We start from the raw sequence: 19,075 nt of genomic DNA on the forward strand, positions 1-19,075 counted from the left end.
AATGTATAAAATCTGTAATAAATGTTGGAAATGCGGGGAGAAGGAGGGTACATTCATACATATGTGGTGGGAGTGCAAAAAAGTGAAGGGATTCTGGGAACTGGTTTATAATGAGTTAAAGAAAATGCTGAAATATAGCTTTGTGAAGAAACCAGAGACCTTCCTGCTGGGAATAACTAGAAATGATATAAAGAGGAGGGATCGCAAAATCTTCCAATACGCAATAACAGCTGCGAGAATATTGCTAGCTCAAAGATGGAAGCAGAAAGAACTTCCAAATATTGAAGAATGGAGAGAAAAACTGACAAACTTCGCAGAACTCGATAAATTAACTGGGAAAATCAGACTTCAGAGAGACTATGAGTTTCTAGAGGACTGGGGGAAATTTAGAGATTATTTGAAAACTGTATGTGAGGAAAATACAACGCTAGTGTGTTTCAAAGAAGCTTTGTGAAAAAAATAAGGAATATTGCAAAAAAGGTAAAAGAGGACGGGAAGATGTATTAAAATGGTAATACTATAATTAAGGAATGTGTTGATAAGAAATTAAATATGGATGATTATCAGAGGAGTTGAGGGAGGTCGAATAAGTCAAAATAAGTGATGCTTAAAATTGTATGATTGGAGAAATTATGAAAAAACTCAATAAATATTATTTAAAAAAAAAAAGAGAGCCAGTGTGGTGTAGTGGTTAAGAGCGGTAGTCACGTAATCTGGGGAACTGGCTTCGTGTCTCCGCTCCTCCACATGCAGCTGCTGGGTGACCTTGGGCCAGTCACACTTCTTTGAAGTCTCTCAGCCCCACTCACCTCACAGAGTGTTTGTTGTGGGGGAGGAAGGGAAAGGAGAATGTTAGCCGCTTTGAGACTCCTGAAGGGGAATGAAAGGCGGGATATCAAATCCAAACTCTTCTTCTTCTTATATTAGCTGACGAAAACCCTCTCCCATGCCCACACTTTTAAGCAGTTTGCCATTGCTTCTTTTTATCTAAGTTGTATATAAAAATAGGAGGAGGTCTGTGGCAATTTAAAGACTTAACTGTATTTATTTGTAAAGGGAGTAAGATTTGCTAGGGCATACTTTCTCAGATGCAGAATGGGTGGCAACAACAACAACATAGTATTAATATTATTAATAATGTACAGTGGTACCTCAGGTTAAGTACTTAATTCGTTCTGGAGGTCCGTTCTTAACCTGAAACTGTTCCTAACCTGAAGAATCACTTTAGCTAATGGGGCCTCCTGCTGTTGCCGGGTCGTCGGAGCACGATTTCTGTTCTCATCCTGAAGCAAACTTCTTAACCCGAGGTAATATTTCTGGGTTAGCGGAGTGTGTAACCTGAAGCGTCTGTAACCCAAGGTACCATTGTACAGTGCTTTTTCTGGAGGAACGCAGGGGTACGCATACCCCTAAACATTTTGTGAATCTAACGGGAGAAGAAACTAAAAAAATTAAAATATTTAATTTCTTCTCAGCGTTGTGAATTGGCAGTTCTGTTGCTACCTCTGATGGCTGCCTTTGGTCCATTTACTGCATTTATTTTTCCCAATTTGAACCATAAAATGGTGATTTTCTTGAGTCAAAATGAGAGTACACCTACACCATACTGCTTAATATTGATATTTTAGATTGCTGTAACCTGCCATGGGACCTTATGGTGCAAAGCAGGGAAGAATTCAACATACAGTGGTACCTCGGGTTAAGAACTTAATTCGTTCTGGAGGTCCGTTCTTAACCTGAAACTGTTCTTAACCTGAGGTACCACTTTACCTAACTGGGCCTCTCGCCGCCGCCACGCGATTTCTGTTCAGTATAGTGTAGGTGTACTCTCATTTTGACTCAAGAAAATAACCATTTTATGGTTCAAATTGGGAAAAATAAATGCAGTAAATGGACCAAAGGCTGCCATCAGGGGTAGCAACGGAACTGCCGATTCACCACACTGAGAAGAAATTAAATATTTTAATTTTTTTTAGTTTCTTCTCCCGTTAGATTCACAAAATGTTTAGGGGTATGTGTACCCCTGCATCCCTCCAGGTTAAGAACGGACCTCTAGAACGAATTACGTACTTAACCCGAGGTACCACTGTACTGCCTGTATAATAATCAGATCATGGTGCCTTGCCCTGACACAGGAATGTGAGAAGCTGGCTTATCCCGAGTCACAGGGCTCTTCAGGCCCCTACCGAGAGATAACGGTTCTTGAACCTGGGACCATGTGCTTGTAAGGCAGAGGCTTTACCGCCTCACCAGTTGCTCTGGGAAAGAATCTGTTTATGCAATCTGAACTCTGGTGAACTGAGTAGGCCTCTCTCTGCAGAGCAGCCATAAAATGTCCTAGCCGTGGCTAGAATGGGCTGAATTTCTGTGATCTGCACTGACAGGAGATTGACTCAAAACACACAGAGCAGCAACAGTTGTTGGCAAGAACACCTGGTGCACTTTGGTTTATGAACTGAACCATGAGTTCAAATAAGTTTATGCAAACTGAACTGACAAGTCAGTTTGAAAGAGAATTTAACATTGATATAAGGGAGATATTATCCCCGCTAATTACAGTAATTTTATGGATGTCTATAACCTGTTCCAGGAGTATGTTTAAGCTGTGAATCAGTGTAAAAAGGCCAGCTAATATACACAACGGGATATTTACTCTCTTCTTTTTGACATCTTTTTTGAAATGCTTGAGGGTATGATCACTCCTGTTTTAGGAGCTACCCCTTAAAAGGGGACCGCTCAATACTTTAAATAAATAACTTGGCAGGCTTCCATCATCTGCATGCTCCCCTCTTGTACTAAATACTTGTACATCGTTCTACCCGGACACTGAGGTCCAGCACCGAGGGCCTTCTGGAAGCCCAGCCAGATGGGCGGGGTATAAATAATAAATTATTATTATTATATCATTATTTCCAGAGGTGGATGGAAGAACTGGACTAAATGAAAACAAGAAGTTAATGTTCTGTGTCACCATGTACACTAGTGACCATGGTTTTGTCCGCACTAGGGCACATGTGAGTCACTGTATTGATGAGCACATTAGTGTGTCTCATCAATACAAAAGCACTTCCAGGTTTATGTCTCCAAAATCTATCTTGGTGTGTCCTGTCCACATTAGTGGGTAGTGCTAGATGGGATTGTTGGGGGAAAGCAAATAAATTTCCTTCTCCTCAACCTCTAGCTAATGCATGTATTACTTTAAACCACACAAGAGCACTGTTTGTGTAGCAAGCAAGCCAGCATTTGCTCGTAGTCCTTTTCTAAGTTAACTCCACCTGTAAAAGCTGAACCATTTTGTTGTTCTCTCCTGATAAGATGCCTGCTATTGCTCTCTCTTTTTATCTCTACTCATCCTGTAAATAGTTCTTGCCAAGATAATTTTGTTCCTGCATGAATAAAGCAGTAGAAATCCAGATACTGTGTGTAAACTTCTCAGTCTAATTCACCCAAGCTGCAAGGTCTCCTAACAGGGATGTATTTGTGCTAAGGCTGAGTTCCATTATGGACGTGCCTTCAATTTTACTTCACATTTGTGGGCATCTGAGGTGCAAGAAACCTCCAACCAAGCACTCAGACTATACAAGAAGCTCTCCTGAGGGACCTGGTCCTGAAAGCACCTTAGAAGCAGAACCATTTGCCTCAAGGCTACATTACCATGTCTGGCAGAAAAAAACCTGAACCCCTGCTTGTCTTAAATCACAGACCTAGTGCTCAGTAATGCCGTTATCATTGCCTTACTAATCAATGAAAAAGGATACAGACTTAAGTTCAGAAAAGTTCATTTCTTGATTCTGCAATCTTATCTACTTAATGGCTAATCTCATTTACTCAGAGAAACCTAGAATTCCTATTGGTGAAAGTCCATGTATATGTGACCTCCTCAGAGTATATAAAATTGAAAATTGAAAAGTCATTTCAGTCACTGTTAGCTGGTGCCATGGAGCCTCTAGGGACAGTGACCATTTTGATGATCATATGTATCTCTTGCCTTGTTTTCCTTGCAGTCAGGAGCAGAACGCCAGAGAATGCAAAGCAGCTGCCACCTGGCCCACCTTCACTGCCCATCGTAGGGAACGCTCTGCAGCTGAAGACCAACAACCTGGCCCAGGTTCTCCAGGAGGTAAGCCAAAGATGAGCACCTTCCTCAACAGCTGTCTGTTGATGACCGTTACCTGTTTGTAAGCCTCTTTCCATCTGACTCTTTTGGAAGGGGACAATCCATTGTCAGATTGTTTATTTATAGATGGTACCATCTGTGTGCAGGCCACATTTGCAGAGTATAAGGCAACAGACTCTGCACTTTGACAGAGGAGAGGCAAGAGAGGGAGGGGAGACATCCAGACCAGAGGAAAAGAATAGCAGAATCGCTGTGATTTCAGTGGCACGGACTTGCGCTTGGCTACATTGGCAAGGATGGGGAGCAGGGACTTGTCCCAAAGGCTCCTCAGAAAAGAGGTGGACTTTGAGCAGGTCCCACAACTCCACAAAGGGGGTTGATTTATTGTCATTTTATTGTTTTATCCTTAAAATAAAAGTGATAAAGCCCCCTTCTGAGTAAATAACTTTAAAAAGCAATAATGCAATTTTCATACTATATTAGAGACGGGGGGGCGGGAGCGGGTCCAATTCTCCCTCCACATATGGATGGTTTGGGCATTTGTGCCCTCTGAACAGTTTTAGCCTCTGCTGGACAGTGGGGAGTTCATAGTCTTCTTGTATATTGAAAAGATGCTCCTTTATTTTCCCCAGAATGTGTTTGGTTGGAAGGTACTTTAAGAATACCCTTAGAGAAATGAGTGTGAGGTGAGATATAACATATAATCATATTCACGATATAGAGAAAGTGGATGGGAAAATGTCGGAAACCAGCCATCATAAGTGGCGCTGTTTAGCATAAAATAAAGACGCAGAGAGCTAGTATTTTTCCTTGGACTGAGGAGCAGCTCTTTCAGACATCTTCTCCTCTCCTCCGGTCACTTTATTACCCTTTGTTCTCTCCAGCCGCATGGCTGCATCCCAGTGTCTCATGTTACCTCATCCGGCCAAGGCTTAAACCCACCCACACCATATAGGGTCATCACTGCCCAGAGGAAACACAACTCCAGTTAAGTCAATACATTCCAATACATTGTAAAGCTTGGAGTGCTGGTCACGAGGTCAGGGGGCCCCTGCAATTTTACAAGACTCTGGTATGGCTCTGCATGACTCCCACATGCCCTCTTTCTTTATTTTATTAATCAGAGTCATAAATGTTAGTACCCATACGGTTATATCGAGTGCGATAAGTGACTCGTGTGAGACTGGAAGCGGACTGGAGAACCATGCAGTACATACAGAGATTAAAGAAGGAATACATTGTATACAGCAACACAAAATAACGCAAATAACTACTATAAGGATCACTAAAATCAATAAATGTCGAAGCCAACTTCCATCCGGAAGCCAAGAATATAAGAATTCTGATTCCAAGCTGCATGGTAGGCTTCCTTTCTAGTTTATTAGCCATGCACTGGTGTCACTCCTATAGCACTGAGATTGGTCACTGTATGTTCCTGTAAGAGAACAAGAGCTATTAAAAGTGAAATTCAATGTATATTGACAGTTTGGATATATGCCCCATGATTCTTCCCCCTCTTTAATTTGAAAACAAATGGGGGCAGGCTCATGGAGGGTCAAGTGTACTGGAGGCCAAGAAGATTGCTTAGGGGATATAATATTTGTAAATTGAAAAAATCCGTTGACAGGCACACCATGAAGCATTATGCCTGAATGACTGGCAAAAGGGGGCATGTGCATACACAGCCAGCATCTAGAAGCATTCAATAAACTGGTAAACATAATCATATCTTGTACAAAAATATTATCCCTCCATATCTTATGATAATTTTCTCCCCTAAAAGTCTTATTCAATAACGCTGTTCTTATAGTTCGAGAGTGGCTGAGCCGTGGATGCTGCCAGCCAGAGTAGGATTCTGATGACAGCGGCTTGCCAGCTGATAAGGTGAAATCTGGTGGTTTCAACTGGACTGGGTCGTCTGCTTCTCTTCCTTGTATAACGGTGCAGCAAAGGATGGCAAGGCAAATGGTTAGGAAGGCGCTTCCGTGGTTGAAGATGCTCGCCATGGCCGCACGCATCGAGCTGGAACCCACAAAGGCTTGTCCTTGACATCCACTGCCGCGTCCCCTCGTCCCCACGTGATCAGCGGGACAGGTCCATGCCACGCGGGATCAGGCAAGCGTCGGTACACCACCAAGGGGCGGGGGAGTGCCTCCTCCTTCCTAAAATGCAATTCCGTGGGAGTATGGGTCCTAATATATGGATATAAAGATGGTTAAACACAAAAAGAACTTGGTGAACAGCTGAAGGGTTGAGTGCTGTTCGAATGCTTCGGCCGCCAAGCAGTTTTAGCAATAGTGTTTTGAACATCAGGTGCGCCCTTTCCTCTATGGCTTGCCCTATGGAGTTAAAGTGTATACCATGAGTTAATTTCACATTCCACAACATACAAAATTCCGAAAATGTTTTAGAAATATATGCTGGACCATTATCAGTTTTGATACGCGCAGGTTTACCCATGACTGAGAAACAGCGGATAGTGTGCTGAATGACATGCCGAGCTGTTTCCCCCCTCATGGGTGTAGCCCATATGAATCCAGAGTGGGTGTCCACCGTGAGGTGAACCTTGGAGAGTGGAGCCAACACAGGTGTGTGTGTGACATCCATCTGCCAACACGCCAATGCAGACGTGCCCCTAGGATTGACAGCATCAAAAGGAATGGCCAGCTGAGATTTAGAACAGGAAGCACATTGGGACACAATATCCCTAGCTTGGGCCAAAGGAATAGAAAACTGCTTAGCCAATGCTTTCGCAGGGAGATGAAAGGTGTTATGACATAGTACAGGATCAGAAAAGAGAGAAAAGGCAGAAATGTCCCTCAACGCTGCATCTGCTCTTGCATTGCCCTCTGCTAAATACCCTGGGTGCGATGTGTGGGAGCGAAGATGTGCAACATAATAAGGAAACTCTCTGTGCTGAAGTAAAGCCTGCAGGGCGAGAAACAAAGAAAACAAGTCAGAATCCAAGGAAGGAGTTATATAGGATATTGGTAAAATAGCAAAAAGCGATATACATACTGAGTATCCACAATAAGATTGAAAGGTTGAGTAGGAAAAGATTGAAAGGCAAGAATCACAGCTGCTAGCTCAGCTCGCTGAGCAGAAGACTGTGGAGGGGTAAATAAACTTTTCCATTTTCCTCCCTCTTCCCATGTCACTACTCCCCTATTTCTTGTTCCATCCGTGAAAAGAGTCATTGCAGCGGGAAGAGGTGTGAGAGACAAGGGGGTAGCCAGAACATAGGTGACCTGTGTCAGAAATGTCAAACGGTCATCCTTCGGAGGGTTAAAAATGATGACCTATAAAATCCGCTAAAGCGATTTGCATGGCAGCATTAGTTATGAATAAATGCTGCTGTTCAGTCTGTGAGAAAGGCAGATATATTGATGCAACATCAGAACCGCTCAAAGCTATGGCACGTGAACGTCCTTTGATAACAATTGTCTGATGTGGATTCATCTGCGGAATAATGTTCTTTGGAGGGGTATGAGGTAAATGTAACCATTCTATAATGCGGATAGTCTTCTTCTTGTCCGTCTGAGCATATAAATTTCCTGTTGGCAACAATGGTGTAGCAAATACTGCCAGATGCAGCTTGTGTTCAGCACCTCTAGGTGGCGCATGCGGAAAGGTTTCGATGCTTCATCCACAAAATGTTGGCAAAGTGTAGGGGAGTTCCGCATGCTGTTGTGGCAGAACAATCCACTGATATCGCTGGGTGGATTGCAAATTGTTATATACTGGCAATGTAAAAGCAAACTGTTCCTGTCTGCTGGATCCAGTGGGATGAAAATGATTCAATGTGGCCAAAGTCAATTGTTCAGAAATAAGCTGTTCAAAAACGAGATGGTGCCATTGCTGCGGTTTTTTCTTTTGGTGGAGGCCACTGTTCTACCCACACTGAGGTATCAGTGATCTTGGTTTGCCATGCTGGAAACGTTGTATTGATAGCTACAGGCTGGTTTTTATTTTGTGCTGCTGCCAGCAAATGAGCCTTGTGGGTGGCTGTACCAACAGACTGACCAATGCGTAGCATCGTAGCTGTATCAGTGGCAGGAAGGTGTATTATCGGGCGTAACGCAACCTTACAATCCTCATTGGCATTTTCAAAGGCCAATTGTTTGATAATTATTTGTTTGGCTTCAGGATTTTCAATTTGGCTACTCACTGCTGTAATCAGCCTGTCCATGAAGGAAGGATATGATTCTCTAGGTTCTGGGATTTTTCTCATTGCTTGTTTAGCAGCAAGAGCTGTATCCCTCAATAAGATCTGCAGCACTGTGGCTTGTACTGAAGCCTGAGCAAAGGGGCCACGCCCCATCATGGCATCTATGATATCTGCGAGGGTAAGATTAGGATTATTCCCTCTTGCTTGGTTCAGTAAAGCAGGAGCATAAGCACCACAGGCAGTTTCCCATTCGTGAGCTGATGGGGGTAAAACTGTACGTGCCAAAAGCTTGATGTCATCTGGAGCCAAAAGCTGGGCTTGAATTCCTGCTGCAGCACCAGCAGGTGGCACAATAACAGGGAATGCCATAGTATCCTGAGTTAAGTTACAGGCAAATACTGCACGTTGCAAAGGGGTAGCTGCTTCTGCTGCTGGAAGAGCAGGATCATTTCCAGCCAGACCACGGTATTTTTGCAGGATTGGGTCTTCTGGTGAGGAACTGCAGTCTGGAGGTTTGGGATCTGGGGCTGCAGGCAAAGCAAGGGCTGGAACACATGGCAGGACAGCAGGCTGAATTAAGGAAGCTGAAGCTTGTGTTGGCAATGCAGCCATGGAGATATTTTTTGGTGATAAAGAATCCATAGCATATCGAACCTTGCACCATGCATTTAAATTCCGAACACCAATGCTGGGAAGCCCATGAAAATGTGTTCCAATTTCATCCCAATGTTTTAATTTCAAAGTTCCTTCTTGAGGAAACCAGGGGCAATGTTCATCAATTGCCAGAATGAGCTGTATCAAATCACCCTCAGGAACTTCCAATTTGTTGGAGGAGAGGAGAAATTTTAAGTCTTTTAAAAATTTCTGTTGGGGAGTAGACAAAGAGCTGCCCATTTTTCTAAAATCAATATTTAAGGGATCGACTAACCTTGGATCCGTAGATGAATAGCGCTTGAAACCTTTGCCAAGCGAGGTAAGTCGATGATATCCACTGCTTGGATCAAAAATCTTCTCACAGTCTGGCCCAGACTGTTTGCTTTAATCTTGCTTCTTAGCTCTCTTTTAAAAACCTCAGTCGTAATCTTTTATTCAGCCTCACACGGGGCACCACTTGTCGGAAACCAGCCGTCATAAGTGGCGCTGTTTAGCATAAAATAAAGACGCAGAGAGCTAGTATTTTTCCTTGGACTGAGGAGCAGCTCTTTCAGACATCTTCTCCTCTCCTCCGGTCACTTTATTACCCTTTGTTCTCTCCAGCCGCATGGCTGCATCCCAGTGTTTCATGTTACCTCATCCGGCCAAGGCTTAAACCCACCCACACCATATAGGGTCATCACTGCCCAGAGGAAACACAACTCCAGTTAAGTCAATACATTCCAATACATTGTAAAGCTTGGAGTGCTGGTCACAAGGTCAGGGGGCCCCTGCAATTTTACAAGACTCTGGTATGGCTCTGCATGACTCCCACAGGAAAACACTTTTACCCCCCTCTCACAATGCCATACCCTCCAACATTTCTCCAATGAAAATAGGGACATCCCATTCCATAATGATAATTTTACTATAGCCCACAAACCTTACTGGGTTGCCCCAGCCACTCTGGACAGCTTCCAACATATATAAAAACATAATGAAAACATTAGAAATTAAACAAAAAAACACTTCCCTATTCAGGATTGCCTTCAGAGGGGGTCGGATAACTCTATACCCTCCAACATTTCTCCAGTGAAAATAGGAACATCCTAAGGAAAAGGGGGGACATTCTGTGATCAAACTGGGATGGCTTCTCTAAATCAGGGATGTTCCTGGAAAATAGAGACACATGAAGGGTCTGTAATGCTAAAACTTGGAGCCTTCAATTAAAGTTGAGTGTTGGAAGATTTACAGCGCACGCAAGATATTAGTTCTTCATACAGTGCATATTGAAACTGTGGAATTCACTCCCAAAGAAGTAGCGACGATAGCCTCCAACTTGGATGATTTAAAAGAAATGTTCAGACAAAGTTCATTGAAGATAAAGCTACCCATAGCTGCTAGCGATGATGCTGAACCTCCACCAGTTCCAGGGACCTGCAGGAGGGGAGCGTGCTACTGCACTCAGGTCTTGTTTTGAAGCTTCCCAGAAGAACTATGTTGGCCACTGTGATAACAGTCATGGACTAGTTGGCCTTTGGCCTGATCTAGCTGCAGAACTCTTCTGTATGTTATTAAGAGTCATGTGGTTCAGATCCCCATAGTGAGTCTGGGGGCAGCGAGGCTCTACATCAGCTATATGACTTTCTCCTAACCCGCAAACCCACCTAGATGTGTGTCTTTCTCTATATTTTTTTCCAGTTTAGTGAGAAGTATGGCTCTGTGTTCACAATGTATTTTGGAGCAGAACGTATTGTGGTGCTGCATGGCTATGATGCAGTGAAAGAAGCACTGATCGACCGTGGAGATGAATTTGCTGCCAGGGGACGCCTGCCATTAGCTGATGTCGTCAACAAGGGATTAGGTATTTTATGCTGGTTTGACCAGTGGGGGGGGGGGGACGCAGGAAAATCCCTCTATTCATGAAAATAAAGCAAAAAAGGTTGCAAAGACAAGTCATTGCATCTTGAGATAAACTTTCCTAATTAATGTTCCCACTGGACTGTAGCAATAGATAATTAGCAGCCTTTTAATAGCAGAGCTATATATTGGGCATTGCCATTTAAGAGAGAAATGAGCCATCTCATAAAAGTACTTAAGCAATATCTAGGGCAGTAGCGGAGAAAGGTGGGTGTGGTGGGTGCTGGCCGCCCTGGGTGCAATCCCTGAGGGGAGTGATATCGCCACAGGTGGCGCCCCACTGGGATGTGCGTTGCCGCTGGCACCCGCCGGAAGGTCCCCGCCGCCGCGCGCCGCCTTACACCCAAGGGTGCTTACCCCTGCCCACACAGGCCACTTCAGGTGCCGGAGCAGCTAGCTCCGCCTCTGGTTTAGAGGAAGCACCAAAAATTAAAACAGGATTGAATGAGTCTCTAGCCTTTAAAAATAATGGTCTGGGGCAATTCTGGTGTGGACAGTAAGTGTGAGAGTTATGTGAGCAGAATTCCCTGGCCTGGATTTTGTGAATCAATAAGCTCTCCACACCAAGAAAGAGTTTCAAAGTTACTGCAAGCTATCGTTAAATTTGTTATCAAGAAAATAAATAAATACAAATCAACACATTGCACTTATACAACTAGCAATGTAGTCCAGTTTCTTTAAGTTCTTTCTGGTTAATATAGTCTAAGAACTATTGCTTCTTCATTATACTGGCAGCTTCAGAGAGAGACCCAGACTCCAAGAGATAAATTATCAGTTAACATAAATATCAAAACATTGAAACCTCTTTTTAAGCTTTAGCTGCAAAAATGGACATTCTGCAAATGCAAACCTCCACTACGTTTCATCCACAACACACACAAACATAGGATTTTATGCACATTAAACACATATATTTTACAGTAAGGGCATGTATCAGAAGACTGGCCAGCTACTGATTATGGAATAAGGAGGCACCAAAGTACCAAGTCTCCAGGTGGTCTGGAGCCAAGAATAAGAGCCTCCTGCTCTTCCAACCTGCTTCTTCTGCTCTCCCTTTCAGTCAATCCATCTCCTTCATGCCCATTTCCTCTTCTGCTTTCCAGGAATTGTATTCAGCAATGGGGAGGTGTGGAAGCAGCTCCGACGTTTTGCCCTTACCACCCTGCGCAACTTTGGCATGGGAAAGAAAAGTATTGAGGAGAGGATCCAGGAGGAAGCACAGTTCCTGCTAGAAAAGTTCCAGGACACGCAGGGTGGGTAGCCACTGCCCCTCACCCACGTAGGCTTATCAAGCAGACCCCCTTGAACATCACAACAGATTCTGGGGTACATTACAACAGATGATTAACTCATAAAGAAATATCATGGTGGGTACAAGCAAATTATTAAAAAATTTAAAATCGTAAAACACAGAACTAGTGGCCAACACTGAATCAAATAAATTGCCTAAAAACACGTGAAATACAAACATTTTCATCAGGTGATGAAATGCCAAAATTCTAGCTGGTTTCAATAGGAACCACATTCCAAAGCACAGGTGCCATTGTGCTCAAAGTTTTAATAGATGTAATAGATATCTGCATTGATATGAAACAAACATGTGATGAGTGTGTGGCAATTTGGAAGGCTTCTCCTGATGGTCATAGTGATCTGAGCAGTGTGTATGGGACAAGGTGGTCCTTAAGTCACCTGGTCCTAGGTCACTGAGAGCTTCATACACACCAGTAATGCACTGAACTTACCCTGTCAATGTACTGGCAAACAATGCATAGCTTTCAGCAGGTGTGTAATATGCTGACACAGACCAGTTCCAACTAAAGCCCAGCTGCTGCTTGTCTATCAACTGCAAGAGTGCTCTGCAGATATTGTTGAATTCCAGCTGCTTTTAGCCCCAACAGTCATCAGTGGTCCAGAAGTTAGAGTCTAGCAGCATCTGAAGTGCTTTAGATTCCCTAGTTTTAGTCTAGACTTCACCAAGGCCTGCACCACTGTGGTCACTCTTTCCTATCTAAGGATATCTTGGCTGAAGCTGGAAGAAAGCACCTTGGAAAGTCCTTGGAAGAAACCACTCATAGCCACTGAAGATGCCCATGCCTCCAGAATTGTTGTGAGAAAGGCAGCTCCCTGTCTGACCACTGAGGCCAGGAGCCAGGAAATGGCAGCTCAGAAATTCCAGACTAGATCATTGCCTAAAACCTGTAGTGGGGTTGTATAATTATTTTTTTGTTATCCTTCCAGAGAAGCCCTTGGATCCAACCTACTCGCTCAGTTGCGCTCTCTCCAATATCATTTGTGCAATTGTCTTTGGGAAACGATACGATTATAATGACAAGAAGTTCCTATCCATGATGAGCTTAATGAATGAAAACTTTCAGGTTTTTAGCTCTTCTTGGGGACAGGTAGGTGCCATCTTTTTAAAGGCCCTTTTCCACAAAGTCTAAATTTTCCTGCTGTTTAAATTCTTTCTTCCAGGCTTCTCATGACCCATACTGCCTCTGCCTCTTAATATTTCTGTTAATGTCCTAGTTGCAGGTTTGCCATGGGTAACTGGTTAGCCACTGTGACAGCACGATGGGCCACTGGCCTGATTCAATAGTCTCTTCTTACGTTCTTATGTTTTTAATTTGGAGATCCAGTCAAGGTTGGTGCATACAATGCCAATACCTGGATCTAGTAACCACGGTTTGACTTAACAGCAGCCCAGTGGAGCAGGAAGTAAAGCTTAAGCAGTTTTGGCAGTGGGGGTGGGGGATTGTTGCATGATTTCTCAGTTTTTTGTAAAGGTACACATAGGAGAAATAAAAAAATCAAAAAATCTGCATATGACCTCTACAACCATTAGGCAGAGGATGGGAAAGCACTAACTGACGGGAAAGGGAAGATAATACAATGCAGTACACTCAATGAAGCACCACCCAGTAATGCAGATGGGGAACATCTACACAGATTTTCGAGGCATTGGCAGTGAAAATGCTGGTGTGTGGACGACAGAGTTGAAATGCACACAAGGCAACAGTGGCCAACGTTATACTGAAGCCCGAGTGTGGACAAACCCTGACTGAGGTTGGTGCCAACAGGTCTTTTGTGGTGTTTCTTCTAGCTCTACAACATCTTTCCTTCTTTGATGAAATGCATCCCTGGGCCCCACCACAAAGTGCTGAAAAACAACTTGGCACTCAGAGAGTTTGTTTTGGAGGAGGTTGAAGAACACAAGCCCACTCTGGACCCCAGCTCACCTCGGGATTTTATCGACTGCTTCCTTATGAAAATGGATCAGGTAATCATGAAAACTCACAGAACTCTCCACGTGGGTTCTCCTGCCACTCCTGAAGCTTCCCAGCCAGCAGACTTCCATCCAGCTTCTTGTGGGGAATGCCAAGGCAAGAGATTCCTGCCCACACCCCATTGGAGTAGATTCATTTCCCATTGCTGACCTGTTCCTGCAGTAAGTGGGAAGTTCTTTCTAATGATTAGCCCTCTGGGCAAGGAATGTCCAGAGGAACGAGCTATAAAAAGACTTGAGATAAGATGTGTCTTGGGAAGGGAGCTGGTCCCAGTGGCGCTGCTAAATTCTTGTTATGCTGTACTCAGAACAATTGAGTTGACTCCACTGACTGTGTTGTGTGTTTCTGCAGGAAAAAGGTTATAGTGCATCCCATTTCACCATTGAAAACCTGGCCATAAGCACAGTTGACTTGTTTGCGGCTGGAACAGAGACCACCAGCACCACACTGCGATACGGGTTCCTGATCCTCCTCAAATACCCAGAGATACAAGGTAAAACAGATGCGTTATTAGTACTTATTATTCTAGTTCTTTCCCAGATTTATGTGTCACAGGTCCAAGAGGTGGTTGTTCTGCCACTTTCCCCAGGAAAACCCACTGTTCATTGCTGAATGTTAACCATCGCTGACTGACATCAGCAGTAAACAGAAGGCTTTCCTGGAGACCACAGTGGGGATGTGTGTGTGGACAAAATGCTCATACCCATGCCTAGAAATCCCAGCAAAAACAGAAGTGTGGATGAGCTCTTATAGCTGACCATATTGCAAACCCCAGGATTTTATATACAAACAGTAACAACTTGAATTTGGCCCAGTAGTATAGTGGCAGCCAGTGCAGATCCTTTAGACAAAGGCATCACATCCTGCACCAGCTGAACTTTCTGTGCCAGCCTGAAGGGTAGCCCACAAAGGCACAACCACAAGGGCCAGGGGTCAAAAGGCCCTCAGGTAGGATCAGAATCACTGCAGGACAGTGCCTCCAATAGGAATCCCTCTAAGCTGGACCATCACTTGCTCCTAAAACTTCCCTAAAAAGGAGGCTTTTGTCCCTCTGGGCTCCTTTTGGATAGAAATTGAATTAATATATAAATAATTGCAGTTATACTATGTTTCCCTGTTTACAGATGGATTACTGAAGGTGAGCTACAATAATTTGTCTGAGTTAATGTGATGAGTTAGTAGAAAGTTGGCATCAGAAAACATTGAAAACTCCAAAAATGTGCAGGGGCTGGCAGGCACTCCTATGAAATTTCAATTGCTTCTATGATATTTCCTGCAGTGGTGTTAAACCTCATTCTTCCCATTGCAGAGAAAGTGCATGAAGAAATTGACCGAGTTATTGGCCGATCACGAAGTCCTTGCATGGCAGATCGTGGGGAAATGCCTTACACAGATGCGGTCATCCATGAGATCCAGAGGTTCATCTCTCTCCTCCCACTGAGCGTCCCTCATGCAGTACTCAAAGACACACCCTTCAGACAATATGTCATTCCAAAGGTCAGCTCTTTTCAAGGCTCTAAGTAGTAATAGGAGGCTGCTAGCTATGATGGCTATATTCTACCTCCATGGTGAGAGGCAGCATGCTTCTGAATACCAGTGGGTGGAAACCACAGGAATTGAGAGTGCTGTCTTGTTTAGATTATGTTTAAGGGCTTCCCATGGGCATTTGGTTGGACACCGTGAAAACAGGATGCTGGACCAGATGGGGCCACTGGACTGATCCAGCAGAGCTTTTTTTCTCTTCTTATGTACAAGCAAGGGAAGTATTTTAGCCCAACTCCTAAAGCGTAGCTGGGCATCGTGAAGCCTGGGCTTCATTTGAAACACCCTATTGCCTTCTGAAGCTGCTCCATTCTTCTTCTGTATCAACAAAGTACCTTCCTTCCTGTTAGTGCCTTCCCACACCATTAATTGGTTGTCATGGTCATCCAGCCCATTTCTTTGCACTCTCTGCAGGGCACTACCATATATCCTATTCTGACGTCTGTGCTACATGACAGCAAAGAATTTCCAAACCCCAAAGAATTTGACCCGGGACATTTCTTGCACAAAGATGGCACCTTCAGGAAGAGCGACTATTTCATGCCTTTCTCAGCAGGTAAGATCTCTGCTTCCTCAGTTGGCTGCAGTCTTGGCCAGCTCAGGTCTTTCCTGTCTCCCTAATCGGCTGGTGTCGGGGCAATGAGGGGGAACCTCCTTCCTCCTGCAGCCTAAACTGGAAGGGCTCCCAGACTGTGAGAGAGGGGCAGAGGCTTCTGGGTCCATCAGAACTCCTTGTACCTTTCCTGTGGCCAGCTGAAACAAAAGAAATGGTGGAAAGAGTGACTCTCCCAGGAGCTGTTCTGGAGCAGCACCTTTGCTCCTTTGGCATGATTGTTATTTTCTCTGTAACAGCCAAAGTGGTTGTTATGCATCTTCTTTTGGGTTTCCTTTGCAGGGAAGCGGATATGTGTGGGGGAAGGTCTGGCCCGTATGGAGATCTTCTTGTTCTTGACCACCATATTACAGAACTTCACTCTGAAGTCCATCATTGACCCCAAGGACATCGATCTCACACCTGTGTTGAGCAGCATAGGCAACTTCCCTCGGCCCTATCAGCTCTGCATTGTCCCTCGCTGAAAAGCCTGCCTCAGGAGGGCTGCACATGTGGAAAAGTCGCAGCCTGGCAAATCTTTGTTCAAAAAACCCATAATACAATATCTCCTCACTTGTGGAGCCCTATCTTCTTACCTGACTATTTGTTGAAATGTTACTTTGGGGATCGTGCTAGAGACTATTTCATGTTGAAGACATTATTGCAAAGGACAAATAGCAGGATTTAGAAATTAGTCCCACACAAAAAAATCCCATTTTTATCTTTCCTGCCCCTTCATATGCATATGTGTGCAGCAGCGTAGCTAGCCGCTGGAGTGTCTGGTGCATGGGCGTGTCCTGCAGCCAGGGGTGTGTCGAGCCACCCATGGGGGCGGGGCGAACCTCTCCAATGCTTGGAGCCTCTCCGCCGCCTCCCCCTCAGCTGTAGGGCGTCTGAGGGAGAGGCAGTAGGCAGACACAAATCCCACATTGCAGCGCGAAACTTGCACGTGCCTAAGCCACCATGTCACTCCAAAAAATTTCATGAGCCCAATTTTTTAAAAACTCATTTTGTCACACACCCCTCAATGATGACATCCGGGGCAGACTGTACCCCCCCACCCCCTTCCTCCACCACTGTATTTGTGTGATGGGCAAAATCTGCCAAGATGTAAGCTTTTTAGCCACTGAGTCTTGTTACTCTTTGTGCTAAATGAAGCCAATCAGAGTGGAAGGAACTGAGTCAACCACTGAGGAACTGGCGACCCTCAATGGTGGTTGGAGTCTTGCGCCCATCACCCCTGATGTTGGCTGGGGCAGATGGGGGCTGGAGTCCAGGAATATCTGAAGGGCTGCAGGTTCCCCATTCTTGCCATGAGGGCTCAGTTGGGACAATTCCCATAATCCCATTTCATTGGCTAGGTGGCTGGAGATAATGGGAGCTGCAGTCCAGCAACAAAATCTCCAACCTTGACTTGGTGGGTTGAAGTGCTGCAGGCTGTAGAAGCTGGGTGGGTTGAGACCCCTGTCTGAGATGACCTTTTCATTCCCTCGCATGTCGTACCTGCGATACAGCAAAGTTGTTTAAATGAGTGACAACATAAGCTTTTTTGGTAACCCTTCTATAGATCTGTACACTGAGATTGGCAGGTATGTCAGTGCTAATAATAAAGCACAGGCAGACAATTTTATTTGGAAAGATATTCCAATAAACTCAGTTTGGAGTTTCCCGGTGCTAGAACAAAATGTCTTTCACTTTCAGTCTGAGCTAAGAAGGAAAGTCTTTGGAGGGTGCTGCAGAAATCAATAGCTTTTAAAATCTTTACCCCTTTCAACTAGTAGAACATCCTTGAGACTTGACATTTACAAATGTTTGCCAATAATTCCTTTAAGGGTAACCATGTTCTAAAGAACAGATAGCAATACTGGATGCAACTGAACTTCTGAGTAAGTATGGGAAATGAACTAAGTTGGATCCAGAAATCTACTAGTCCTAGGAAGCGTATCTTCAAGAAAGGCACAGAGCATAGATGGGCAAGATCTCCCAAGCCTACCTTGGATGAACTTGGAAATCATCCAAGATCTTCCAGGATAAGAAAACTATTTTTTTTCCTCCTGAGCCCAACTGAGGCTCTCACTGTCTTTAAAAATCTAGAACTGAGAAAATAGCCCTCCCTCAAATTCTCCACTTACTTTGTGGGTGGCAAAATAAGGAAGGTCATTGTGGCGTTTGCCCTCCGAGGTGTGTGACATCATACTGGGTTCATAAGGAAAGGGTTAACTAATTGTAAAATGACTAACCTATAGGAACCCAAGGGGAGAAGTTAGAGTTAGTGTTAGAGTTGTTAAGAAGTCAGTTGAGAGTTAGAGAAGGGAGAGGGAGGATAAGTCTGTGGGTTGGGCTAGTTTGATGTGAGAACATGAGAGAATCAGTTAAGAGGAGTCAGTTAAACAGTTGGGATAATCAGTTAGAAGGTATTAGAAAGGTATAGGCCGGTAAAGAAACTAAGATTAAGAAACTGACAAGAAAATTAACTGAGAAACCATATTTGTTAATGCTTACAAAATAAACTTGTTTATTTGATTTAATTTTAACAACTGTCTGGACTCAGTGTGTAGCCGAGAGTAACGGGTTGGTGGCAGCGGGGAAGCGAGCACAGTGGTGGCGCAGGGATCAATAGATCGTCAAGCGTCCGGGAACCACAGTCATTTCACTGAATATTCTCCAAGGGAGGACTGAAAATCTCCAGGAGGAGTTGGAGAGGGAAAACTTTCAAAGAATTGTCAGAATTTCTTTCCTCTCAGCCTTCCTTCAACCCTGCTCCCATTCAGTGAAACAGAAAAATGTTTCCCTAGTACAAATTCAGAGGCAGCATGAGC

At 44.2% G+C, this 19,075-nt stretch overlaps 1 protein-coding gene across 3 annotated transcripts; it reads left to right on the forward strand.

Annotated features, from left to right (window-relative positions):
• Positions 1-3,914: 3,914 nt before the first annotated feature.
• Positions 3,915-18,793, forward strand: LOC310763697 (cytochrome P450 2C19-like). Of its 3 annotated transcripts, XR_014548762.1 has the most exons (10): positions 3,915-4,120; positions 10,620-10,782; positions 11,942-12,091; positions 13,077-13,237; positions 13,939-14,115; positions 14,474-14,615; positions 15,432-15,619; positions 16,079-16,220; positions 16,560-17,401; positions 17,972-18,793. XR_014548762.1 is itself a non-coding variant. In XM_083616312.1 (9 exons), the coding sequence occupies exons 1-9, from the start codon at positions 3,938-3,940 to the stop codon at positions 16,739-16,741; spliced, it is 1,488 nt and encodes a 495-aa protein (XP_083472438.1). In that variant the 5' UTR covers positions 3,915-3,937; the 3' UTR covers positions 16,742-18,793. The 3 variants fall into 3 exon arrangements, 2 of the variants coding, with proteins under 2 accessions (XP_083472438.1, XP_083472439.1); XM_083616312.1 differs by having other exon boundaries at positions 16,560-18,793; XM_083616313.1 differs by lacking the exons at positions 16,079-16,220; positions 16,560-17,401; positions 17,972-18,793 and adding an exon at positions 15,761-15,880.
• Positions 18,794-19,075: the final 282 nt, after the last annotated feature.

The sequence above is a fragment of the Podarcis filfolensis genome (genome assembly GCF_964270895.1).
Source record: "Podarcis filfolensis genome assembly, chromosome: 1".
Classification (NCBI taxonomy): domain Eukaryota; kingdom Metazoa; phylum Chordata; class Lepidosauria; order Squamata; family Lacertidae; genus Podarcis; species Podarcis filfolensis.